We start from the raw sequence: 27,985 nt of genomic DNA, 5'->3' as shown, positions 1-27,985 counted from the left end.
GAAAATTCCTTAACCCGTACAGTAAACAAAGGGAAAAAAACATATATATATATATATATATATATATATATATATATATATATATATATATATATATATATAATCAGTACAGACCAAACGTTTGGACACACCTTCTCATTCAAGGAGTTTTTTTTATTTTCATGAATCTGAAAATTGTAGATTCACATTGAAGGCATCAAAACTATGAAATTAACACGTTGCATGAAATACTTAAAAAAGTGGGAAACAACTGAAAATATGTCTTATATTCTAGGTTCTTCAAAGTAGCCACCTTTTGCTTTGATTACTGGAAAAAAAATGGAAACAAAACAAACCACAACACAAATTTGGTGATTTGGAGTTTTGTATTGACCTACAGAATTATGCTGCTAGGTTATTTTTACTACACAATGAACAATATAAAAGCGAAACTCAATAACCTCAAAAAGCATTGGCGGGATTGCATTTTTTTTTACTATATATACAATTTACTGCAATTTGTTCTCCAAAAAAAATAAGTCCTTATTAAGCCCTATGTGGATGGAAAAATAAAAAAAAAAGTTATAGCTCTTGGAAGAAGGAGATGAAAATTTTTAACCAAACAAATGAAAATTGGCTTAAGGGTGTGTGCTCACGATCAGTGTTTGCAGCATTTTGGGAGCAGCATGCTTCAGCTGCGTCCAAAACATTGCGTTGTACAGTACGAGCACAGTGGATGAGATTTCTAGAAATTCCGTGCCCACTGTGCTTGTTTTTTCCACAGCAAACACTCACCTGAGGTGCGTCTTTCCAGACCACAGCATATCAATTGTTTACTGTGGAATTACATGCGTCCTCCGTAGGGAGAACACAAGCAAGAGACCGCAGCGTACTGAACCATGATCGTGGTAACAAGCAGCTGCGGTCTCCTGCGGAGGAGACTCGTGGCCCCGCAAGTCAGGACCGGCTGTGTCCAGGAAGCAGTGAGTCCTGATGGTAGGCACATACCCTAAGGGTGTTAAAATGAAATTCTGCATTGGGTTCATTGTACATTTTAATCTGAGATCCTGCAATTTTACCAGCTGGGACAATACATAGTGTTTGCATCTATACAGAGACACATAGTTGCTAAATGCTTTATATAACACTATCATGTATGTGATTTCTATTCAGCTACAATGCCAGGTCATATTATGAGAGGATTCCTGAGCTCAGGCAAGTGATTGATCAGCTTAATTCAGGATATTTCTCCCCAAAACAACCTGACCTCTTCAAGGACATTGTCAACATGTTGATGAATCATGACAGGTACCAATTTCTTTCGCTCTGTCTCTTCCCTCGCTTTTCCTGCTCTTCAGATTTTATTCCCTTTCCCTCCGCTTGTTCCAGATTTATCCTATCTCCCTGCTCATATTCGTTTATTCTCTCCAGGTTCAAAGTGTTTGCAGATTATGAAGATTACATCAGAAGTCAAGAATCTGTCAGCGCTCTTTACAAGGTGAACGGTCATGGTCCAGACTGTCACAGTGACACACATTGCAAAGAGATAACAGGATGACACATGGATGGATATGCTTCCATACTCCCCCTGCAGCAGGACGGGAGCAATGAAATCCTAGAGCTGTGAAAGAAGCATTATACCAAAGCTTGCAGTAGCGAAAGCTTGTCACATATGTAAATGTATTTGATTTGGACATTGGAGCCAACTTCTATCCTTTAAGACAATGGAAATGTATGCATATATTATAGATGTACATATATACACATATGGAGTTAGTGGTTACATTTAGTTAATACATTTGTACTAGGTTTCTATCTGCAATCTTCATTCATTCATTTATTTTCAGATGCACTGATATGAAATTTGCACTTTGATTTTTTTTTTATCTTGTGGGAGCGTCTCTCCCAATAATATAGGCTGGAATTTGAGATTTTGCCTCACAGTAATACAGGGTGGATGTGACCTCTCTGTGTATCCAGATGTCGATTCTCCCTGCATCATGCCTCTAGACTGACTGTATTTTTCCTATGTACTGTATGTATTTGGAGAGATCTGTTTATCTAGGGGAGCTAAGCGGAGTGATGCCACCGGAGTTTAACCTCAGAGTGATCATCTGAGCTATATAGTCTCCGGCCAGCATTTCAGAGTATATTTTCACTGAAAAACGCCAGTGTAAATCATAGATGACTGCAGTAGCACAGATCGTGTCTGATCCATATTGGCCATAGTTTGGACAGCTTTAGCCAAATGACAGGTTCCCTTTAATCCAGAGGATGTATATTTGTGTACTTCATGTCTTGTATGATCTGCTTTAACCTCTGATTCATCACTTCATTCTTTAGCTTCTGATAACTTATTTTTTCTATCCTATGTAGAACACTAAAGAATGGACTCGCAAGGTGATCCACAACATCGCTGGGTCAGGAAAATTCTCCAGCGACAGGACAATTGCTCAGTATGCCCGTGAAATATGGGGTGTGGAGCCAAGCACCTTAAAAATTCCTCCACCTGATGTTCCACGTGAATAACGTCCATCAGTTATTGGTTGCCCAGCAATGTCATACAGTTTCTTTCAACCCTTCTTACCCAAATGAATCACATCCAAGCCCAAAATACAGAAAGCATATATAAGCTTTCCTTCCAGCTTTGTTGAATACTGTCTCCTACTGATCCTGGTTCTGAGTAGAGAGCAGCGCTGTACACTCATTTCTGAATCTGGATGTGATGGGTTTTAGTTGTGATTTCTAATTACCAATAAATTAGCACATTTTAGAAATATCTTATTTATAATATTTTAATGAGTGCGGTAACAGAAGCAGAAAAGACCGTCACCGTCACCTACAAATACTCCCAGCCTCTGTTGTACGAGATCAGTGTATACAGTAAGGATGCACTAATGAATTATGGTGCATTTTTGGATAGCAATTTGAAATGTCTTATTTAATAAAGTTGTAGTATATTCTGACCCTGTGTCTGTAATCTGCTAACATGGTGGAAAAAAATTGTACAGCTCTCCTGCTCCTTCCTGCCCTCTCCCATTGACCTCCTCTCTTTTACTCGCCTTATCAGTCTGACACAGGCCTGTCCTCCCATTTGGGACTAAACTGTACATCCAATTGTGGCTTTTTTTTTTCCTTCTATTTTAGTCAATATGAAGGACATCAATTAACCACTTTACTCTGAGCCTCCAAAACCTTACAGTAGCTTCCATTAATTTTCATCTTTCCAAAACAGTGATACCAGATCGGAGTGCAGATAAAGGTCAATAATTCTTAACTGGGCTGTCCATGATCAAGAAAAACTAAGAAGGTGTGACAAACTGCACTCCGTTGCCTCCAACATCACAGGAATACGCAATTGACAGACAATTGATGGTTTTGGCTCCTTTCACTACTTGGCCAATTATCGGGGAACATACAGTGACCATATTGTATAAATATAACCGATTCCAATTGCCATGCCTTGAATTTGATCCGGCGGCCTCCTGTGCTGTGACCCATTTCCCTCCGCACCGAGCCACAGTCATGTTCGATAGCTGTCCTGGTTCTGACCATTTTGTCTCTGTGTGGACACTTTGTGTGTTCACTGTCTTTCTGATAACAAGCGTTTTCTATTATGTAATTTAGTCTGCCATATTATTATTATTCATTATTATAGTGCCATTTATTCCATGGCGCTTTACATGTGAAAGAGGTATACATAATAGGGACAAGTACAATATTCATAAACAATACATGGCACAGACTGGTACAGGAGGAGAGAGGTCCCTGCCCACGAGGGCTCTCAGTCTGCAAGGGATAGGTGAGAAGATACAGTAGGTTAAGGTAGAGCTGGTCGTGTGGCGCTATATCAGACTGAGGGTTACGGCAGGTTGTAGGCTTGTCGAAAGAGGTGGGTGTTCAGGTTCCTTTTGAAGCTTGTTAAGGTAGGCGAGAGTCTGATATGTTGTGGCAGAGCATCCAGCGGGTGTAACTATTTAAAGCCTCCTCAGGCTTTCATTTCCCACTGGTGATATTTCTGAAGTGGACCCTGCTTGGATCTACAAATTACTTTTCTTGTTTTTCTACTGGCAGATTATTACTTTTGGTTTACCTTATTTTAGTCTGCAACGTCCACTGGATTTATTAGGTGGTATGTGGAACCCTTGATGCCACTTAGGGCCGTTTCACACATCCGGCATTTCGCCGGATTGCTGGATCCGTCACACTCCAGTACAGTGTAATACAGTACAATGGCATCACGGCAACCTCTGGTTACATGCTGTCATGTGACCGGAGCTTGCCGCGATGCCATTGTACAGTATTAACACTGTAGTGGAGTGTGACGGATCCGGCAATCCGGCGAAATACTGGATGTGTGAAACGGCCCTTAGTAGCAAAGATCTGAGTGGTCATCTGAGTTATTGAGTTAGGGTTGTTTCAGTCTGCACAGGTGCCTTTAGGGACTGTGCAGCTGAGACCTCTAGTCTGTGTAAGACCCGAGCAGAAGAGGTGTAGTAGTATTAAGCAAGACCTTATTTTTCATTATCAACCACGTGCACACTTTTGTGTACATAACTCCAACATATGGAATTTATAAACTTCTATAGTTACTGCCAAGCTTCACAATGACCTAAGAAAAACTACTAGCTGCCACCACCAATTGCTTAAGCAGGCAGATTAGACACCCGCTACAGACAGCATACAGCTTCGTGGATGCAAGAGGAACAAAGCTATTAAATATTATATATTTCATCCAAAAAGTAGGCAATGTTTATAAAAATATATAAAAGATGTTGCAAAAAGGAGATAAAACAATACTGTATTTACAATTACATTAAATAAAAGGGATAAACAAAAAAAAGTACTAAACCTGTGTTACTGAAATGACTCAGATTTATGGATGGAAGAACGACAATAAAAAGTGGGACAATCCTACACAGCAGTGTATTTTCCTAGCATTGACTAAGGATCAGAATTTGGCATTTGCTTTTATTAACACAGGTTACACCCACATAGCTGTTAGGATGACTCTTAACAGTGTTAGTGATGGGATGTGGCTTCAGTCTCTAGAAAATTAGGAGATCCCCAACTTTAAGGATATCTTCATCCCTGGAGGTCCCAGGCAGAAGATATCATAGTTATGTTTCTTATCATAATTTTACCTTTCTTTATAGATGAAACATGGGATTGAGAGCATCATTCATCTAAGAGATAATAATTTGTGGCTGATGTGCTCTTCGCAGACATATAAAAATATGCATGTTCTTCCCCTCAAAATCATAATGCTAAAAATGTATCTCCCATAAATATCAGATGGGTACAAATCCAAATAATCATCACTGACCACCGGCCCCAAAAAGTCTACAATTTGGCTTTGATCAGGGGAAGCGGTTTCTTTTGTAAGGCTGGAAACACATCTATGCGAGTAAAATCAGTCCGACTGGGCTGAAAAAAACTCGGCTGATTTTAGTTCACGTTAGGTCCGAGTGCAACGCAAGTGCGATGCTTTTTCTGAATAAATTAATGATTTTACTAGCGTGTGTAATGCATGTATAATGCGTATTTTTTACTATGTCATCTGCCATTCAGCGCTGCTACATGGCCGCTGACAGCAGACACAGACAGCCATGTAGCAGAGCTGAATGGCAGATGACAGCAGCCACAGACAGAGCCGCACGATAAAAAAAGAATGAACTCGGGTGAACTTCACCCGACTTCATTGTCATGCAGCGGCTCTGTCTGTGCCGCGTCCTGATTAGCGGTCACCTGTGAAGGGCTCACCGGTGACTGCTAATCCCCTGAGTGACTGAAGTTAGCAGCCCTCTCTCATACTCACCGATCCCCGGCGCTGCACAGCGTTCACACTGCTCCGGCGGCTTTTACTATTTTGAAAAAGCCGGTTGCTCATTAAACAATCTCGTATTCCCTGCTTTCCTCGCCCACCAGCGCCTATGATTGGTTGCAGTGAGACACGCCCCCCACGCTGAGTGACAGGTGTCTCACTGCACCCAATCACAGCAGCCGCTGGGCGTGTCTATACTGTGCAGTGAAATAAATAATTAAATAATTAAAAAAAACGGCGTGCGTTCCCCCCCAATTTTAATACCAGCCAGATAAAGCCATACAGCTGAAGGCTGGTATTCTCAGGATGGGGAGCTCCACGTTATGGGGAGCCCCCCAGCCTAACAATATCAGTCAGCAGCCGCCCAGAATTGCCGCATACATTAGATGCGACAGTTCTGGGACTGTACCCGGCTCTTCCCGATTTGCCCTGGTGCGTTGGCAAATCGGGGTAATAAAGAGTTAATGGCAGCCCATAGCTGCCACTAAATCCTAGATTAATCATGTCAGGCGTCTCCACGAGATACCTTCCATGATTAATCTGTAAGTGAAAGTAAATAAACACACACACACCTGAAAAAATCATTTATTAGAAATAAAAAACACTAACAAATTCCCTGGTTCACCAATTTAATAAGCCCCAAAAAGCCCTCCATGTCCGGCGTAATCCAGGATGCTCCAGCGTCGCTTCCAGCTCTGCTGCATGAAGGTGACCGGAGCTGCAGAAGACACCGCCGCTCCTGTCAGCTCCACGCAGCAAATGAGGTGAGTAGCGCGATCAGCTGAGCTGTCACTGAGGTTACCTGGATCCAGCAGTAGCCGCGAGTAACCTCAGTGACAGCACAGCTGATCGCACTACTCACCTCATTTGCTGCGTGGAGCTGACAGGAGCGGAGGTGTCTTCTGCAGCTCCGGTCACCTCCATGCAGCAGAGCTGGATGTGACGCTGGAGGTCCGTGGATTACGCCGGACATGGAGGGCTTTTTGGGGCTTATTAAATTGGTGATGATGAGGGAATTTGTTAGTGTTTTTTATTTCTAATAAATGATTTTTTCGGGTGTGTATGTGTTTATTTACTGTAACTTACAGATTAATCATGGAAGGTATCTCGGGGAGACGCCTGACATGATTAATCTAGGATTTAGTGGCAGCTATGGGCTGCCATTAACTCCTTATTACCCCGATTTGCCAACGCACCAGGGCAAATCGGGAAGAGCCGGGTACAGTCCCAGAACTGTCGCATCTAATGTATGCGGCAATTCTGGGCGGCTGCTGACTGATATTGTTAGGCTGGGGGGCTCCCCATAACGTGGAGCTCCCCATCCTGAGAATACCAGCCTTCAGCCGTATGGCTTTATCTGGCTGGTATTAAAATTGGGGGGGGCCGCAGGCCGTTTTTTTTTAATTATTTAATTATTTATTTCACTGCACAGTATAGACACGCCCAGCGGCTGCTGTGATTGGGTGCAGTGAGACACCTGTCACTCAGCGTGGGGGCGTGTCTCACTGCAACCAATCATAGGCGCCTGTGGGCGGGGAAAGCAGGGAATACGAGATTGTTTAATGAGCAGCCGGCTTTTTCAAAATAGTAAAAGCCGCCGCCGCAGCAGTGTGAATGCCGTGCAGCGCCGCACCGGGGATCGGGGAACGGTGAGTATGAGAGAGGATGGGAAAATGACCGACAGACTGTGAGAGACATGACAATTGTTTGTGCCATTTGCGTTTAGAACTGCAAAGCAGAGTTTTTGCCCAAATTTCTGCCACAAAAAGGCTACAGTTTGAACTGCACAGTGGAGTTTAGAAATCCAAATTCCCATAGACTAAGCTTGAAAAGCAGAACACATCCATTTTGGCATTAAACGCTGCAGTTGAAAAAGCAGGTAAAAAGCAAAGTGGGGTCTTAGCCTTAAATAGGCTCGGGCAAAGGATCACGACATGGAGTCTGAAGACCCCTGGTGAAAGATCTGAATCTGCCCCCCAACCGCACGCCACGTTGGTCAGATGTATGGCCCCCTGTAGGAAGACAAAGAGACATAAGTGTTGCCCCAACCTCATTACATAATAATGTCCTCCATCCTGTACTAATGTCCCTTATTGTGGGCTGCTTCCAGGTATATATGTCCCTCATTCTGAAACCATCCTGTTATTTATGTCCCACATCTTGAGCTCCTTTCTGGCATATACAGTGACAAACTAAAGGTTAACATTGTTTTGAACTTTTGAATTTCAGGCTCCATATCTCACCATCCACTAGGGTGAGACTACATTCAATTTATAGACAACCAAAATGATTATCTCATATATAGATTTGACTCGCCACTATTTAACATATTAGTTATGCAGACTCTTGTTATGTCACTGCATTGTTACTGTTTTGCTCCTGGTGTCTGATATTTTTTCTTTCTTTCTATATGCTACATATTACAACCTGTTCTTAAATTCCCTAATAACTCAAAGTATTATTAGGTTGATTCCCAAGTGAAAAATTACTGGTTTGAAACAAGAAGCAGCCATAAAGAAGATTTTCTAAGAAAAGAGAAACAGCATCATCCAGCTCATCGATCGCGATCTCTTGGTCAAGAAAATTGCTAAACTACATCACGTGAATGCTATGACAGTTGAAAGAATGCAAAATTAAATCTCTCCAGCCATTCAAAAGCCAAGCTGTGGAAGTCCAGCAAAAATATTGGAGTCAACAAGTCAGCTCAGCTCAAGGGCTGTCAGCTCTGGCACTACAAACACGACAGTGGAGGTGGCTCGTATGCTTCATAATAGTGAGTTCACATGACGTCCACACCAGAACCATGCAATAGACATTACACAAATCTGGAATGCTGGCCCGAAAAAAGGTGAAGAAGCCTCAACTTTAACATCATCATAAACATCAGCTCGAGTTTGTAAAGAAGTAGAAAAAGTTGACAGTAAAATTGGAAATAGGTGATTTGGAGCGCTGAGACGAAAGTCCATAAATTAAGGTCTGATGTGTGCGAATGGGTCTGGAAGAAACCAGGGAAAAAGGTGTAAATGGATTGATAAAGTAAAGGAACTGTCAAGTTCAGTGGAGGAAGCCTGATGATATGGGGTTGATTCACAGCCAAAGGTGTTGGATAATTGACCAGGATCAATAGTGGTCTCAATGCTGAGCTTTATGTGAATACGATATAAGAGGAGTTACTTCGCACAGTCGAGTACTATGAGTATGAATAAGACAACATAATTTTCCAGCAGGCCAATGTCCCAAAGCATACGTAGAGATTGATGAATAAAGGGTTCAATAACAATGAAGTAGAGGTGTTGGATTGGCCTCCACAGTCCCCAGACCTCAAATCAATTGAATACTTGTGAGTAGTGTTGATAAAAAAGCTGTGTACACACCCAAGGGAGTTGTCCAGTATGCAACAACACTGGGAACACGTAGAAGAGAGCTGGGATCACATTTCGCTGGAGACCTGCTTGAATTTGCTTGAGACCATGCCCGTTAGGATTCTGGCAGTGTTGAAAGCCAAAAGGTGGATTTACAAAACACTAACAATATAATAAAAATTTAAATTTAGATTTTAAGGAGCAAAACAGTAACAATGCAGTGACATTACAAGAATTTAGATAACTAAACATATGCTTAATAGTTGCAAGTCAAATTTATGTATGAGATAGCCAAGATGATTGTCTATAAAATGAAGGTAGTCTCACAGTCAAAGATTTAGTGGATGGTGAGATAGGGAGCCTGAAAGTCAAAAGTTGAAAACATTGTTACCCATTTGCTTGTCACTCTATATCCACCATCCTGGAATATATGTCACCATCCTGGGCCCATTCCAGGTATACATGGCCCTAATCCTGGTATATACAGTGGGTGAAATAAGTATTGAACATATCACTAATTTTCTAAGTAAATATATTTATAAAGTTTCTATTCACATGAATTTCGCACCTGATGTTGTTAGCCCATCCAATATACACGGGCAAATAAATCAAACCACAGATGTACATAAAGTAAGTTATATGTAATAATGAGAAGTAACACAGGGAAAAGTATTGAACAGGTGCAAAAAGCCATGGAAATTCATGACGCCAGCTGAAATTTATCAGTAATTAGAAAGCAATCCTGTCACTTAATGAAAAATAATATCAGCTGGTTAAACGGATCGCCTATGAAAAGATGTCTTATTACCAAGGTGGAACACAAGAAAAATCTCATGATGGGTTAAAGCAGCGAGCTGTCTCAAGACTTTTGCAACCTGTTTGTTGCAAAACATACTGATGGGATTGGTTACAGAAAAATTTCTAAATTACTGAAGATCCCAGTGAGCACTGTTGGGGCCATAATCTGAAAAGTGGAAAGAACATAATTTGACCATAACATGTCCACGTGCTCCCTGCAAGATTTCAGAGTGAATTGAATTATCAGAAGATTTGTCCAAGAGCCAAGGATCACCTGTGAAAAGCTACAGAAAGAATCAGCAGGCACAATTGTTTAAAAGAAAACAATAAGTAGTAACCTCATCCTCCATGACCTGTATGTACGCTCACCATGCAAGACTCCATCGCTGAAGCAAAAGCATTGTCTAGATCGTTTCAAGTTTTGCTCAACAAACTTAAAATACTAGGAAAATATTGTCTGGCCAGGTGAGACGTGGGAACATCATATTATGGGGCTGTTTTTTTTGGATAAGACACTAGCAAACTTCATATAATTGATGAAAAGACAAATGTACCGAGATATTCTTGATAAAAATCTGCTGCCATCTACCAGGATGATGAAGATGAAACAAAGCTGGACATTTTAGCAAGACAATGATCCCAAACACACAGCCAAGGAAACTCTCAATTAGTTTTAGGTAAAAAAAACAAAGCTGCTAGAATAGCAAAGCCAATCACCGGACCTGAATCTAATAGAAAAGTTATGGAACAAACTAAAGCTTAGAGTTCATAGAATGATGTAGTGAAATCTTCAGGATTTGAAGAAAGCTTGTGTGAATGAATGGAACAAAATCACACCTGAGCAATGGATGTGGTTAGTTTGTCCATACAGGAAGTGTCTTAAATCTGCCATTACCAACAAAGGCTTCTGTACAAAGTATTATTTCAATTTCAGTAAGCGTAGTCAATACTTTTCCCTGTCATTTCTCATTAATAACACATCGCTAAAGGTATGGACATCTATTTTTTATTTCTTTGCCTGTTTGGATTGGATGGGTTGTTACTGACATCTAGTGAACATTTTATGTCTATAGCACCATTAAAAATATAATTACTTAAATTATTGATGTGTTCAATACTTATTTTAATACTGATACCAGTGTCCCTGCACTTTCCTGCCCACCTGCCCTGGCGGGGGAACCGGCACTCTCTTCTTCCCGGTTGCTCAGCTGTGGCTGCTCCATCCGCTGCATGCCGCACAGGCCTCCTAGAAGCTCTCCTAGGGTGTGCGCACCTTTTCTTAAAGGGACAGTATGCCCTAACCCGAAGTACCTCTAAACTGAGAGGTAATAGATGTTTAAGGCACCCTCTCCTTAAGGGGGTTGCCTGGGCAATGTGGGCTACACATTGCTAGTAGTCCGGTTCCTTCTGCTGCTGTGTTCTGCTTTACTAATACCCTTCTGTGTTAGAGTGCATTATGATGAACTTTTGGACTGTGATCAACCCACATACTGTTCTTGTACAGGGGTCCTCTTCTGTCGCTGTGCCACTGCAGGTGTCCTTGCTTCCAAGCCAATAAAAATAACTCCTGAAAAGTTTACATTTTTAATAAAATGTATCTTTAAACAACCGCAAAATATATACAAATTGGAAGGGTTCAGATTTGCATAGGTGTCTCATGGATTTCCATAATCTTTAATGTCCAAAAGTTAAGTGCAAATGAATTTTGCTTTATTTTACTCTCTTATATAGCACCATTGATTTCAGCAGTGCTTTACAGACATCATGACTATCCCCCTTGGAGGTCACAATTACATAAATTCTATAATTAGTATGTATTTGAAGTGTGGAGGGAAAAAACAAAAGGTAACCCATGCAAACACGGGGAGAACATACAAACACTTTGACGATGTCCTTGGGGTGATTTGAACCCAGTAGTTAGAATAGGACCTGCTCTGAGTCACGTGATATTCCTCTCAGATCTGTGATTTTAACAGTTGTGTGAATACATACATTCTACGCTGAGTCAGTGTACTGCACAAACTGGAAAGCACTCAAATGTGTCACACAGATGGGTGAATGCAGCCTAAAGGCCGCTTTACACGCAACGACGTATCTAACGATATGTCGTCGGGGTCACGGAATTTGGGACGCACATCCGGCATCGTTAGCAACGTCGTTGCGTGTGACACCTACGAACGAGTGCTAATGATCAGAAATACTCACCTAATCGTTGATCGGTCATTTATTTTCAAAAGATCGTTGCTCGTTATAGGACGCAGGTTGTTCGTCGTTCCTGAAGCAGCACACATCGCTACGTGTGACACCCCGGGAACGACAAACAACAGCCTTCCTGCGTCCTTCGGCAACGAGGTGGGCGTGACGTTAACGCGGCTGCTCTCCGCTTCTATTGGTGGCCCGCTGTGTGACGTCGCTGTGACGCCGCACGAACCTCACCCTTAAAAAAAAAAAAAGAGGTTGTTCGCCGGCCACAGCGACGTCGGTAGGAAGGTAAGTATGTCTGACGCTTCCTAGCGATATTGTTCGCCACGGGCAGCGATTAGCCAGTGACGCACAAACGACGGGGGCGGGTGCGATCGCTAGTGATGTCGCAGCATGTAAAGCGGCCTCAATTCTAAAATTTTGTACCCTCCATCAGTGGCAGACAGAGGGAAAAGAAGGGAATTTTGTTACTTACCGTAAATTCCTTTTCTTCTAGCTCTTATTGGGAGACCCAGACGATTGGGGTATAGCTACTGCCCTCTGGAGGCCACACAAAGCACTACATTAAAAGTGCAAGGCCCCTCCCCCTCTGGCTATACCCCCCCGTGGTATCACGGGTTCTCCAGTTTTAGTGCCAAAGCAAGAAGGAGGAAGCCAATAACTGGTTTAAACAAATTAACTCCGAATAACATCGGAGAACTGAAAAACCGTTCAACATGAACAACATGTGTACCCGCAAACAACAAAAAAAAAACATCCCGAAGGACAACAGGGCGGGTGCTGGGTCTCCCAATAAGAGCTAGAAGAAAAGGAATTTACGGTAAGTAACAAAATTCCCTTCTTCTTCAGCGCTCTATTGGGAGACCCAGACGATTGGGACGTCCAAAAGCTGTCCCTGGGTGGGTAAAGAAATACCTCATGTTAGAGCTGCAAAACAGCCCTCCCCTATGGGGGTGTCACTGCCGCCTGCAGGACTCTTCTACCTAAGCTGGCATCCGCCGAAGCATAGGTATGCACCTGATAATGCTTGGTGAAAGTGTGCAGACTGGACCAGGTAGCTGCCTGGCACACCTGTTGAGCCGAAGCCTGGTGACGTAATGCCCAGGACGCACCCACGGCTCTGGTTGAGTGGGCTTTTAGCCCTGAAGGAACCGGAAGCCCCGCAGAACGGTAGGCTTCAAGAATTGGTTCTTTGATCCATCGAGCCAGGGTGGCTTTAGAAGCCTGCAACCCCTTGCGCGGACCAGCGACAAGGACAAAAAGTGCATCGGAACGGCGTATGGGCGCCGTGCGGGAAATGTAGATTCTGAGTGCTCTCACCAGATCTAGCAAACGTAAGTCCTTTTCATACCGGTGAACCGGATGAGGACAAAAAGAAGGCAAGGAAATATCCTGATTAAGATGAAAAGAGGATACGACCTTAGGAAGAAACTCCGGAATGGGGCGCAGCACAACCTTGTCCTGGTGGAACACCAGGAAGGGAGCCTTGGATGACAGAGCTGCCAGCTCAGACACTCGCCGAAGCGATGTGATGGCAACAAGAAACGCCACTTTCTGCGACAGCCGAGAAAAGGAAACTTCCTTCAGAGGCTCGAAGGGCGGCTTCTGGAGAGCAACTAGTACCCTGTTCAGATCCCATGGATCTAACGGTCGCTTGTACGGGGGCGCAATATGACAGACCCCCTGCAGGAACGTGCGCACCTTAGGAAGACGTGCTAGACGCTTCTGAAAAAACACGGATAGTGCCGAAACTTGCCCTTTAAGGGAGCTGAGCGACAAGCCCTTTTCTAACCCCGATTGCAGGAAAGAAAGAAACTTGGGTAATGCAAATGGCCAGGGAGACACTCCCTGGGCCAAGCACCAGGATAAGAAAATCTTCCACGTTCTGTGGTAGATCTTAGCAGAATTCGACTTTCTAGCTTGTCTCATTGTGGCAATCACTCCTTGAGATAATCCTGCAGATGCTAGGATCCAGGACTCAATGGCCACACAGTCAGGTTCAGGGCCGCAGAATTCTGATGGAAAAACGGCCCTTGGGACAGTAAGTCTGGTCGGTCTGGCAGTGACCACGGTCGACCGATCGTGAGATGCCACAGATCCGGATACCACGACCTCCTCGGCCAGTTTGGAGCGACGAGTATGATGCGGCTGCACTCGGATCTGATCTTGCGTAGCACTCTGGGCAAGAGCGCCAGAGGCGGAAACACGTAAGGGAGCTGAAACTGCGACCAATCTTGAACCAAGGCGTCTGCCGCCAGAGCTCTTTGATCGCGCGACCTCGCCATGAATGCCGGGACCTTGTTGTTGTGCCGGGATGCCATTAGGTCGACGTCCGGCACTCCCCAGCGGCGACAGATTTCCTGAAACACGTCCGGGTGAAGGGACCATTCCCCTGCGTCCATGCCCTGGCGACTGAGGAAGTCTGCTTCCCAGTTTTCTACGCCTGGGATGTGAACCGCGGATATGGTGGATGCTCTGTCCTCCACCCACATTAGAATGCGCCGGACTTCTTGGAAGGCTTGCCGACTGCGCGTCCCTCCTTGGTGGTTGATGTATGCCACCGCTGTGGAGTTGTCCGATTGGATTCGGATCTGCTTTCCTTCCAGCCACTGCTGGAAGGCCAGTAAAGCAAGATACACTGCTCTGATTTCCAGAACATTGATCTGAAGGGTGGACTCCTGCGGAGTCCACGTCCCCTGAGCCCTGTGGTGGAGAAACACTGCTCCCCACCCCGACAGACTCGCATCTGTCGTAACTACTGCCCAGGATGGGGGCAGAAAGGATCTTCCCTGAGATAATGAGGTGGGAAGGAGCCACCATTGTAGAGAGTCCCTGGCCGTCTGGGAAAGCGAGACTTTCCTGTCCAGGGACGTTGACTTCCCGTCCCATTGGCGGAGAATGTCCCATTGAAGTGGGCGCAGATGAAACTGCGCAAAGGGAACTGCTTCCATGGCTGCCACCATCTTCCCTAGGAAATGCATGAGGCGCCGCAAGGGATGCAACTGGCCCTGCAGAAGAGATTGTACCCCTGTCTGCAGTGACCGCTGCTTGTCCAGCGGAAGCTTCACTATCGCTGCTAGAGTATGAAACTCCATGCCAAGATACGTTAGTGACTGAGTCGGTGATAGGATCGACTTTGGAAAGTTGATGATCCATCCGAAAGACTGTAGAGTCTCCAGCGTAGCATTCAGGCTGTGCTGACATGCCTCCTGAGAGGGAGCTTTGACCAATAAGTCGTCTAGGTAAGGGATCACCGAGTGTCCCTGAGAGTGCAAGACTGCTACCACCGCCGCCATGACCTTGGTGAAGACCCGTGGGGCTGTCGCCAGACCAAATGGAAGAGCTACGAACTGAAAATGGTCGTCTCCTATCACAAAACGTAGAAAACGTTGATGTTCTGTAGCAATTGGCACGTGGAGATAAGCATCTTTGATGTCTATTGAGGCAAGGAAGTCTCCTCTGGACATTGAGGCAATGACAGAGCGGAGGGTTTCCATCCGGAACCTCCTGGCGTGCACATGTTTGTTGAGCCGTTTTAGGTCCAGAACAGGACGGAACGAGCCGTCCTTTTTTGGAACCACAAAGAGATTGGAGTAAAACCCTTGCCCTTGTTCCTGAGGAGGGACTGGGATAACCACTCCTTCCGCTTTTAGGGAATCCACCGCCTGCAGCAGAGCATCTGCTCGGTCTGGATGTGGGGAGGTTCTGAAGAACCGAGCTGGAGGACGAGAATTGAACTCGATTCTGTACCCGCGAGACAAAATGTCCGTCACCCACCGGTCTTTGACCTGTGACATCCAAATGCCGGAAAAGCGGGAGAGCCTGCCCCCGACCGGCGATGCGGAGGGGGGGGGCTGGAAGTCATGAGGTAGCCGCTTTGGAAGCGGTACCTCCATTTGCTTTCTTGGGGCGTGTGTGAGTCCGCCACGAATCTGAGTTTCTTTGCGTCCTCTGAGTCCCTTTGGACGAGGTAAATGGTGTCTTGCCCGAACCTCGAAAGGACTGAAACCTCTGCTGCCACTTTTTCTGCTGAGGTTTGGATGTTCTGGGTTGTGGTAAAGAGGAGTCTTTACCCTTGGACTGCTTAATGATATCAGCCAATGGCTCGCCAAACAGTCTATCTCTAGACAAAGGCAAACTGGTTAAACATTTTTTGGAACCAGCATCTGCTTTCCAGTCCTTTAACCACAAGGCTCTGCGCAAAACTACCGAATTGGCGGACGCCATTGAGGTGCGACTGGTAGATTCTAGGACCGCATTGACAGCGTAAGACGCAAACGCCGACATCTGCGTGGTAAGGTGCGCCACTTGCGGCACTGCTGGATGCATGATAGCATCCACTTTTGCTAAGCCAGCTGAAATAGCCTGGAGTGCCCATACGGCTGCGAATGCCGGAGCAAACGACGCGCCTATAGCTTCATAGACAGATTTTAACCAAAGGTCCATCTGTCTGTCATTGGCATCTTTAAGTGAAGCGCCATCCTCCACTGCAACTATGGATCTAGCTGCAAGTTTGGAAATCGGGGGGTCTACCTTTGGACACTGTGTCCAGCGCTTGACCACCTCAGGGGGGAAAGGGAAACGCGTATCTTTAGATCGTTTAGAGAAACGCCTTTCTGGGTGAGCGTCGTGCTTCTGGATTGATTCTCTGAAGTCAGAGTGATCTAACAAAGCACTCAATTTACGCTTGGGATAAAGGAAACGAAACTTTTCCTGCTCCGCAGCCGCCTCTTCTGCTGAAGGGGCTGGGGGAGAAATATCCAACAGCCTATTGATGGCTGAGATAAGGTCGTTTACCATGGCATCCCCATCAGGGGTATCCAGGTTGAGAGGGGTTCCAGGAGTGGATTCCTGATCACTCTCATCAGACACATCACAGGGAGACTGATTGCGCTGAGACCCTGAGCAGTGTGAAGACGTCGAGGGTCTTTCCCAGCGAGCTCGCTTAGGGTGGCTGGGGCCATCATCTGAGTCATAATCCTCGGCCTGAGAAGCCGGGGACCCCCCTGTGGGCTGGATACATTCCAAGTAAGGGGGACCTGAGGACAGAGGCCTCGCCGTGCCCAGAGACTGCGCCCCATGCATAGATTGCAAGGTCTCAAGGATTTTTGCCATAGATACAGACATATTATCTGCAAAAACTGCAAAGTCTGTCCCTGTCACCGGGGCAGAACTTACAAGCGTCTCAGCCTGGGTCGCTACCTCTCCTGACTCCGGCTGGCGAAGCAGCACCGGGTCGGAGCATTGCACACAATGGGGGTCATCGGAGCCTGCTGGTAGATTAGCCCCACATGCAGCACACGCAGTATACACAGCCCTTTTTGCCTTGGCCGCCTTGCGTTTTGAGGATGACATGTTGCTGCTTCCACAGAGCGATCTGGGATATGCAGCCAGAAGCGCACCTCACAGTGCAAGTAATACAATAACTATATATCTGTACCCAGTACACTGATACACAGTGAGGCACTAGAGGGACCAGCACAGAAAAATCGCTTACCGCCCGCTTAAAAAGCGGGTGTGTGGTCGCCAGATAGCCCCTAGTCCAGGTCTCCCAGAGCCTTTTGCGTCCTTCCTCCAGCCAGGCTGCATGTAATGGCTGCCGGCGTCTCGAGAGAGGAAGGGGGGCGGGCCCTGGGCGTTCCTGGCCAAGAGCGGGAAGCCTGCTTCCCTCTGTGCCAAGTGAGAGGGCTGGAGCATGTAAATCAGGCTCCAGCCCTCGTCGCTGCTAGCGAACAGCGTCTCTCCCCTACCCTGAATGACAGGGTGGGGGCGGGAACGAATCGGAGCTGCCGGCGTCCTAGGCCCAAAAAGCCGGGGACTAAATTTATAACCGCCGCCGCCGTAAAAGCGCGGACGGCGGATCCCCGGCGCACCACAAGTCACAGCAGCGCCGCCCGGTCCAGCGGGGGTCGGCGCTGCGTTCCCAAACACAAACAATCCCCCAGTAATCTGTAGGGACACTAACTCCAACATTGCGGTCCCCGGCGCACTACAACACCCAGCCAGCCCGGAGTGTGTCTGTGCCTGCCGGGGACACAGAGTACCTGTATGATGCAGGGCCTGTCCCTGATCGTACTCCTGCTCCGAATCCATCAGGTTCTAATGGGTCTGTGGATGGAGCCCGGCATCAGAGCTGAGAGGCCGGCAGGATCCCACTTCCACAGAGCCCTACCAGGGGATGTGGAAGGAAAACAGCATGTCAGGCTCCAGCCCTGTACCAGCAATAGGTACCTCAACCTTACAACACCATCCAGGGGTGAGAAGGGAGCATGCTGGGGACACTATATGTGTCCTCTTTTCTTCCATCCGAAATAGTCAGCAGCTACTGCTGACTAAAATCTGTGGAGCTATGCATGGAATGTCTGACCTCCTTCGCACACAAAGCTAAAACTGGAGAACCCGTGATACCACGGGGGGGGTATAGCCAGAGGGGGAGGGGCCTTGCACTTTTAATGTAGTGCTTTGTGTGGCCTCCAGAGGGCAGTAGCTATACCCCAATCGTCTGGGTCTCCCAATAGAGCGCTGAAGAAAAAGCCCTCTCCAGTCCAATAGTTTTGCTATGACAAAAGCTCCTTGATGCTTTGATGGTGAAAGAGGGCCCAATTATCCCTTGGGCCCCTGTGCAGCTGCACATGTGACACCACTGATATGTCCGCCCCTGCCCTCCATCTCCTCTCACAGACTCTTTTTATAAAACATTATTTTAACAAACATCAGATTTTTGTATTCAAACTGATGAAGAGGGGTGTACTTTTTAATGTATTTTAACCAAAACAAGAATAAGATACATAAGCGTATTATGAAGGAAACCGATATTTAGATAACTATAAACACAATGTTTGTTCATGACATATATTATAACTACAGACATAACCAGATGTGATTTCAAAAGTACAAGTGTGCCAAAAACCATTAAAGTAAAGTCAACAAGTCGGTAGTAAAGGGTAAATATAGAACAAATGTAGCAATAACCCTTGTGATCAAGATTTTTAAGCATATCCTCAACCCACAAATTTAAGTCAAATGCAGCATAATGGTAAGAAAAAAATTACTCAAAGAAGTCTATACTAAATATTTTAAAGTTTATCCTCGACAATCAGCAAGAATTCTGAGGAAGCATAAAGAGAACAAAGAATATCAAGAGTAATGTTTAGGTTATACTGCTTCCAGTAAACAGTCCATGTGGGTACTGTTTTGAACTTTTTCATTTTGACTTCTACAGTTTTTATGCTGTCTTTGATGTATTAGGATGTTCAATCATGTTAATGAAACTATTACTTTGTCCGTTACATTTACTGCATTCAAAAATAATAAGTCACTTATTCAGACACTGCACTCTCATTCTTGAATAAAGTAGAAAAAAGGAGACTGAGCAGAGTTGTTTTTCTTTGCAAAAATATTAGTATATATTTATTTATTGTGCGACAGGGAAGGACTAGGGACGTTTCGGCCCAAATAGAGGCCTTTTTCACGCCAAGTCTCTCCACAAAAGAAGAAATATTTTCTCTATCTCTGCATCTGCAGAATTCGTATGAAAAAAATTCTCTTGAGAAAATATTTCTTCTTTTGTGGAGAGACTTGGCGTGAAAAAGGGAGGCACTAGGATTATAATAAGGACCCTTATTTTAACAGTACATTTTTTTCCCCTATTTTTTTTCCTTCAAATTTGGGGTGCGTCTTATAAAACGAAAAATCCGGTATCTTTCAGAAACAAATCAAAGGTCCATAAATTTGCATGATGTATTGGCACCATAGAGGCACATAGCAAAGGCATTTTGCTTAAGGGGTCCAAAAAAATAAAAAGATTGTTCCCCACATGGATGCAGTGCATGTAATAACATTGTCAAGGCCATGCGTTTTACTGACTTTTTGGGCAGCACACAGTAAATCACTACTTTTATTAAGGATTGTAGTACCAGTGGCCAGGTATATTCCGCCATTTTCCCATGTGGTAAATTTATAAGGTTCTCACCACAAAGAAATTTTGAAGGTATATTAGCAAACATCATTTAGACATCTCTGCTACAAGACAAGTCAATGATCTGTACAAAAAAAATAACAATCTTTGATTTCAAAAGTTTTTATGATGAAATATTAAAAATGTGTGTCACGGACAAGGAGCTAATAGGCTCCTGTAGTTCCTGTGGTGGTGGTGGGGGTGGGGGGTGAAGAGGAGGTGCTTGAGGTGTTTAATGGCGTAAACTAAAAAGATGGAAATTGATAAACTGAGAATACTCATTAGGCCCCCATACACAGACTAAAGTTAGCCAGACCCACCAATATTGGCACAATCAGACAATGGTCTAAAATGTATGGAGGCCTTACCATTAACCTGACAGATAACAAAAGATAGCTGGAGATAAGCTACTGAAAGAAAAGTCTCATAGAGAACATAGGAGCATTCAGCCAGGCGTTCCTGTGTATCGAAATGTTATAAGAGATAACTAAGCCGATAGCTATTTAATGGTTCTTTCAATTTAAAGGGAATCTGTCAGTAAAGATGAGCGAACCTATGGAGGTTTGGTTCGCTGGTCGCAAACACACCGAACCTCTATGTGACCGAACCTCTACGTGACCGAACCTCTACGTGACCGAACCTTGCACAATTAGGTTTGGAAACACTGATTGGCAAATTTGAGTCTCCGCCGATATACAGCGAGCCATAAGCAGATCACTTTCGGGGGAGGGTGGGCGAGCTTTTTAAACTTTTCATATACTACATCCGAGCGCGCTGTTGTTACCCCAAGTGCAAGCCGCTTAAACACTACAAGCGGATCGCACAGGGCTGAGCACCAAACGTACCTGAGATCAGCGTAGTTTGCGCAAGTTAAATTTGGACGTAAAGCATTCGAACCCCGAGCCCTGTGTTTTTTAGTTGATGTTTGGTTTGAAAACCGAACTTCAGGTTTACTGATCTAACTGTCAAGTCCCTTATGACATCCAATCTAGCAGCATTCACATGTGTATGACTAAAATCCCTGCCTAACCAGCCCTATATAATGTTATTCAGTTAAGTGGATGCTTACAAACAGTATTTATAAGCTCCAATGAACAGTATTTATCTGCTATGGCACATGCACATGTTGAGTGTTTGTTGATTTATTTTTTACCTCAGTATTGGGAAGCCAAAACCAGGAGTAGAACAATCAGAGAAAAAGTATAATAGAAACAGGTGTACCACTTCTGCATTTTTTACTCACTTCTGGTAAACTGTACAACTGTAAATTCTCAACACACTGCTTGCACAATTTGTGAGGGGCAAAAAACCCCCAAAACTTACCTTGATCACCCAGTATTACTTTGAAATACAAGTGCATCTCAATAAATTAGAATATCAAAAAGTTAATTAATTTCAGTAATTCAATACAAAAAGGGAAACACAAATATTATATAGAGTCATTACAAACAGTGTGATCTATTTCAAGTGTCTCCAGACCTTAATCCCATAGAAAATGTATGCCGGGAGCTGAAGCTCTGAGTTGCCAAGCGACAGTCTCAAAATCTTAATGATTTAGAGATGATCTGCAAAGAGGAGTAGAGCGAAATTCCTCCTGACATGTGCGCAAACCTGATCATCAACTACAAAAAAGTCTGACTTCTGTGCTTGCCAACAAAGGTTTTGCCACCAAGTATATTAAGTCTTGTTTGCCAGAGGGATCAAATACTTATTTCTCTCTGCAGAATGCAAATACATTTATACAATGTAATTTCGCGATTTTACTTTTGATATTCTCTCACTGTTAGAATTAACCTACCCTTAAAATTATAGACTGTTCATGTCTTTGTCAGTGGGCAAACTTACAAAATCAGCAAGGGATCAAATATTTATTTCCCCCACTGTAATGTGCTGATGATTGTCCCTTGACTGAGAATGGTGAAACTTACATAGGTATAATAAAGGAAATCAGGGCTGTACTTACAACAAGAAATAGCAGAGACAGACATGATCTAAAAGAAAAGGAAATAGGTGTGTAATTAAAAATAAATTCTGCAATCCGCTTATATATAGACTTTCAGAATACATTTCACTATATAAAAATAAGCTTTAATTCTATACCACCAACATATTCTGCAGCAGTTTACAATTCAGAGGTTCATATACAAACATTCATAAGGAATAGTTATAGAAGAAATAATAATTAAAGTAAAAATAAAGACAACACTGCTCGTAAGAACTTACAATCACACAAGGTACAAGTGCTTATTTACAATGCCGGTCCATCCATCTCGAAGAAATGAAGGATAAAGGCTGCATGAGCCAGACACCAGCCAATCTTTATTATGCTTTTGCGTGCGGTGGAGTGTGACAGAAAATTATGTTCTGAGAAATCTTCTCAAAACATAATTCTGAATATATGAATATATTCATATAATATATGAATTGACTTCGATTAGAGAGGGTGATAGCCACTTTAAAAAGATGTGTTTTTAGGGAGCGTCAGAAGCTTTGCAAGTTGTGGATCGTCCTAGTTTCTTGGGGTAGAGCATTTCAGAGAATTGGTGCAGCTTGGGAGGAGTATTGGAGCCGGGAGTGGGAGGTTCGGATTAGTGTGGATGTTAGTCAAAAGTCATTTGCAGAGTGTAGAGAACGGGTAGGGTGATAGAGATAAGGGTGGAGATGTATGAGCAATTTAAATTGGATCCTATATTGTATGGGCAACTATACTTTATAGAGTGGTGCGAACAAACTTTCGCCAAACTGTGTCACGTGTAACTGAATAGCTTACAAAAATATTTTGCTAGTTGACAAGGTTATCCTTCATCCCTTCTCACTTGAGGGCGGTTCGCTCTCAGCCTACAGAAGAGCACGAGTGCTATCCTTGATCCAAACAAGAGTAATAGCATTAAGAAATTCAATAATCTGTATAGAAAAAAGACTGACGTGATAGAAGAAAACCGAAGTTTTGAAATAAAAAAACAATTAAGCTCAACAAAAAATATGTTCAAAATTGTTCCCCAATGTAATATTTCCGTACCACCACTAACAGGTCTTTAGTCATCCCCAGTCGACTCCGAGGACAACTGTGACAAGCATTTGGCAGTTTTAACTGCCCAGATGATGCCACTATCTGTGACTTCAACATTTTGATTGCCAGAAGCAGTGGTTTTTTTTTTACCTTTTTCATTACCTTGTCCAATGCTACTGCAATATTTTCTTTTCTTATACTTTTGTTTTTACTACTCTATAATTAGTTTTAGAGATGGGCAAATAGTAACTATTCATGTTCGGATAATCCTTACCAAATACGAAACATTATTCCAGTATTCATATTTAGCCAAATTCCACCAAAATAAAGTGGGGGAACCAATATTCCATATTGTGACGTGGTATGCGACAGAGCAGTAATGGACGCGAGGCCAAAGGGCTTTATTGGAACCACACAGATAAAGCACCAAACATGAATATAAATCCTTAAAGTCTGCAAGGAGTCCACAACAGGACAACAGATCCGGGGGCGCCTCCCGGTATTCTGACGCCAGGGAAATTATGGCAATGGTCCTTATATGCGTTCCTTGAGTCCAACAGGGTGAACAACAAAACACAATCCCACGTGGCCACTAATCTCCAATCTGTAACAGTCCATACACAGGCACTAGGATCTAGCCTCAACTATAGATCCTAGTCCTTCTCCAGCCGAGATCCAACTAACTGACTAACATGGGTCTCATTCTCCTCTCCTGGGATCAGCTCCTCAGCTGGGCAGAAGGGCCCACCTCCCCTGGACATTTGATACATGAAAGGATTCTGGAAGTCCTGGCTCTGTTCTGTTTACCAAGCTGTGGATTGGAGGAGTCCCATGCTGAGAAGAACAAACAATCTCCCACCAGAAGCAGTACATACAGGACAATAGCTACTGCTTGAGTCTGATTACAATATGGTACAGGCTGGGGGGATATAATGTTACAACCAAAGAACAAAGACAGCCAAGCAACCTACATGACCCTATATGGCATAGAGTACATGAATTAAGGCCGGGGGATGGGGAGGGACACATCGTCACACATATTTCTATCTCTATCTCCACACACATAGACAGGGTGCTTAAAAAAAAAAATGTATACACACTTTGTCTAGCATAGAAAATGTATTTCCCTTTCTACAAGGTTACATTTCTGGAAATGGAAAGCTTAAAGTCCAATTTCAAAACTAAATAAAACGTAAATAACAAATGTACTTTCTGATGAAAATAATAAATGTTCAAAATGGTGGTCTTCAGCAACAACACATTTCTGAGTACGAGCCACCACTGATTCCGTACATCGTATCAAAGTGTTCAATGCAATGAGATTTCTCTACACACCGATTGAATCTCATTCCAAAGTATGTCCAGGTTACGTGGTTTACGTTTGTACACCTCATCTTTCACTGAACTCCATAAGAAGAAATCCAGCGGTGTAAGGTCTGGAGAGCGTGATGGAAACTTGATTGGTCCCCTGTGTCCTATCCACTAGCCTGGCAAATTTTAATCCAGGTATGCTCGTATGTCCCTGAGAGTGCGGCGGGGTGCCATCTTGTTGGAAATAAAAATTGTCATTATCATATAATACACAAATGACAGGGAATATGGAATCAGCAAGTATTGTTCGGTAATTTTCTCTAGTTACAATACCTTGAAATTGGAAAGGTCCAATGAGTCCCCTTGAAGACAAACCACACCGCACATTTACACCAGGCAAATTTACAGCTTTTTCAATTGTAATGTAAGGATTATCGGCAGCCCATATATATATTACAGACAAAAGTTTGGACACACCTTCTCATTCAAAGAGTTTTCTTTATTTTCAGGACTCTGAAAAATTGTAGATTCACATTGAAGGCATCAAAACTATGAATTAACACGTGTGGAATGAAATACTTAAAAAAGTGTGAAACAACTGAAAATATGTCTTATATTCTAGGTTCTTCAAAGTGGCCACCTTTTGCTTTTATTACTGCTTTGCACACTCTTGGCATTCTCTTGATCAGCTTCAAGAGGTAGTCACCGGAAATGGTTTTCACTTCACAGGTGTGCCCTGTCAGGTTTAATAAGTGGGATTTCTTGCCTTATAAATGGGATTGGGACCATCAGTTGTGTTGTGCAGACGTCTGGTGGTCCCAACAGCTGATAGTCCTACTGAATAGACTGTTAGAATTTGTATTATGGCAAGAAAAAAGCAGCTAAGTAAAAAAAAACGAGTGGCCATCATTACTTTAACAAATGAAGGTCAGTCAGTCCGAAAAATTGGGAAAACTTTGAAAGTGTCCCCAAGTGCAGTGGCAAAAACCAAATGCTACAAAGAAACTGGCTCACATGAGGACCGCCCCAAAAAAGGAAGACCAAGAGTCATCTCTGCTGCGGAGGATAAGTTTATCCGAGTCACCAGCCTCAGAAATCGCAGGTTAACAGCAGCTCAGATTAGAGACCAGGTCAATGCCACACAGAGTTCTAGCAGCAGACACATCTCTAGAACAACTGTTAAGAGGAGACTTTGTGCAGCAGGCCTTCATGGTAAAATAGCTGCTAGGAAACCACTGCTAAGGACAGGCAACAAGCAGAAGAGACTTGTTTGGGCTAAAGAACACAAGGAATGGACATTAGACCAGTGGAAATCTGTGCTTTGCTCTGATGAGTCCAAATTTGAGATCTTTGGATCCAACCACCGTGCCTTTGTGTGATGCAGAAAAGGTGAACGAATGGACTCTACATGCCTGGTTCCCACCATCAAGCATGGAGGAGGAGGAGGTGTGATGGTGCTTTGCTGGTAACAATGTTGGGGATGTATTCAAAACTGAAGGCATACTGAACCATAATGGCTACCACGGCATCTTGCAGCGGCATGCTATTCCATCAGGTTTGCGTTTAGTTGGACCACCATTTATTTGTCAACAGGACAATGACCCTAAACACACCTCCAGGCTGTGTAAGGGCTATTTGACTATGAAAGAGAGTGATGGGGTGCTACACCAGATGACCTGGCCTCCACAGTCACCAGACGTGAACCCAATCGAGATGGTTTGGGGTGAGCTGGACCGCACATTTTTGGCAAAAGGGCCAACAAGTGCTAAGTATCTCTGGGAACTCCTTCAAGACTGTTGGAAGACCATTTCCGGTGACTACCTCTTGAAGCTCATCAAGAGAATGCCAAGAGTGTGCAAAGCAGTAATAAAAGCAAAAGGTGGCTACTTTGAAGAACCTAGAATATAAGACATATTTTCAGTTGTTTCACACTTTTTTGTTAAGTATTTCATTCCACATGTGTTAATTAATACTTTTGATGCCTTCAATGTGAATCTACAATTTTCAGAGTCCTGAAAATAAAGAAAACTCTTTGAATGAGGTGTGTCGAAACTTTTGGTCTGTACTGATATATAGACATATAGATATAAACTTATAGCATGAAGGGGAGAAAAAAAATATGCCTTTTAATTAATAATTGGTTAAGATATTCAAAGGCATACACCTATACACATAGAGCAAGTACAAAAATCACTAATACATATAAAACAATTTGCTTAGCTCTCACCCAGTCAGTAGTCGAGACCACATTCACCATAGGGATTCAGCTGGGAATTGCAGGACATTCAATAGTATGTTAAACCCTGTCATGCTCCATTTGTAGCTCCCGCCCTTAAAAGGGCAGTATCCTAGTATAAAATTATATTAGCCCAAAACATGGGCCCTCCCTACGGGTTTCCTCCAAAATTATATGGATTCCTCAGGGGAATGATAGGAATAAAAAGGAAAGATAAACTGCAGTGGAAGGATGTAATGGGTTGGCAAGATGGTGCTCAACCCCCAATGGAATGAATCCATATTATTTTGGAGGTAATGCATAGAGAGGGTGTTACGGAGCGGACGATTGGATATAAAAAAATGAACCAATCGTCACCCAAAGTCCGCCAGGCAGATGATAAGGCCACAACAGGACTGGTAGACACACACAGCAACACAGGTGAACTGAAATAGGAATGAAGGGGATGTTAAGGTCACACCCCAACGTGTAGTGTGTCCCTGTTGACTTCACAGGTACACGTGTGCTGGTCAGGTGTGTAGAGACACGTCAGACCAACAATTACACTCACAGGGACATAAATCTGGAACCGGCCATGTGGGTACGAGGCACGACTAACCGTAAACAGGTATACAGGTATCGGTCACGTGCATAGAGGCACATCAGACTGAGCGGACTACCCAGTTGGCGTCCCCAGGTACTCAGCAACTGGCACACCCACACACACACACCTGCCACAAGAACTGCAGACCACCGATCACGTGTGTACGGGACACGTCAGGCCGGGAGGGTAACCAGCTAGTGGTACAGGAGACCAAAGAACTGGTAGGAGAATGGTTGACCCTCACCGTACCGAAGTACGTCTGTGCACGAATAGTCGGCACAGTCGCATAACCCTGAAGTAGTCACTGTCCTTTTATATAAATGGCGCTGGAACCCACACACTCTCACAGCCAGGTTAGCTGCCAGCATACAGAATGACACTCGCGCCCCCCGATGGGCGGAGCTACAGACCTTTTATAGCCGCCTCCCTGGCCCAGGCCACATGGCATGTGATAATGGCGTCGGCTGCAGCCATACAGAAGCTGCCACGTCATTGCTGATGTAATGATGACCATTTAGTGGCTGCCACTTCATCGCTGATGTCACTGATGACCAATCAGTGGCCGCCTTGTCATTGATGACATCACGCACATGCTCATGATGGTACAAAACATGAGCTACCTGATGCCTCAAGTGATGGCCAGGTGGCGCTGCACAGTTGACTGACCCCAATGTGGGAGTCAATGACAGGACTGGACCGATTCGAGGCACAACAGAACACCGA

The 27,985-nt window shown here is 44.1% G+C and overlaps 1 protein-coding gene and 1 long non-coding RNA gene across 2 annotated transcripts in view; one reads left to right on the top strand and one right to left on the bottom strand.

The window, feature by feature from the left end:
• The window catches only part of PYGM (glycogen phosphorylase, muscle associated), a 60,137-nt gene extending 57,192 nt beyond the window's left edge, over positions 1 to 2,945 (top strand). The window contains exons 18-20 of the mRNA XM_075326142.1: positions 1,153 to 1,287; positions 1,411 to 1,477; positions 2,356 to 2,945. Of these exons, the coding sequence (XP_075182257.1) occupies positions 1,153 to 1,287; positions 1,411 to 1,477; positions 2,356 to 2,508 (355 nt within the window). The 3' untranslated portion in view covers positions 2,509 to 2,945. The remainder of the gene's footprint in view (positions 1 to 1,152; positions 1,288 to 1,410; positions 1,478 to 2,355) is intronic.
• Positions 1 to 27,985, bottom strand: part of LOC142254824 (uncharacterized) — a 43,167-nt gene that overhangs the window by 12,384 nt on the left and 2,798 nt on the right. The window contains exon 2 of the long non-coding RNA XR_012727317.1: positions 22,086 to 22,113. This is a non-coding gene — a long non-coding RNA (uncharacterized LOC142254824). The remainder of the gene's footprint in view (positions 1 to 22,085; positions 22,114 to 27,985) is intronic.

The sequence above is a fragment of the Anomaloglossus baeobatrachus genome, chromosome 10 (genome assembly GCF_048569485.1).
Source record: "Anomaloglossus baeobatrachus isolate aAnoBae1 chromosome 10, aAnoBae1.hap1, whole genome shotgun sequence".
In the NCBI taxonomy this organism is placed as follows: Eukaryota; Metazoa; Chordata; class Amphibia; order Anura; family Aromobatidae; genus Anomaloglossus; species Anomaloglossus baeobatrachus.
Note: the sequence above shows the minus strand (reverse complement) of the source record. Positions and strands in the feature narration are given on the sequence as shown.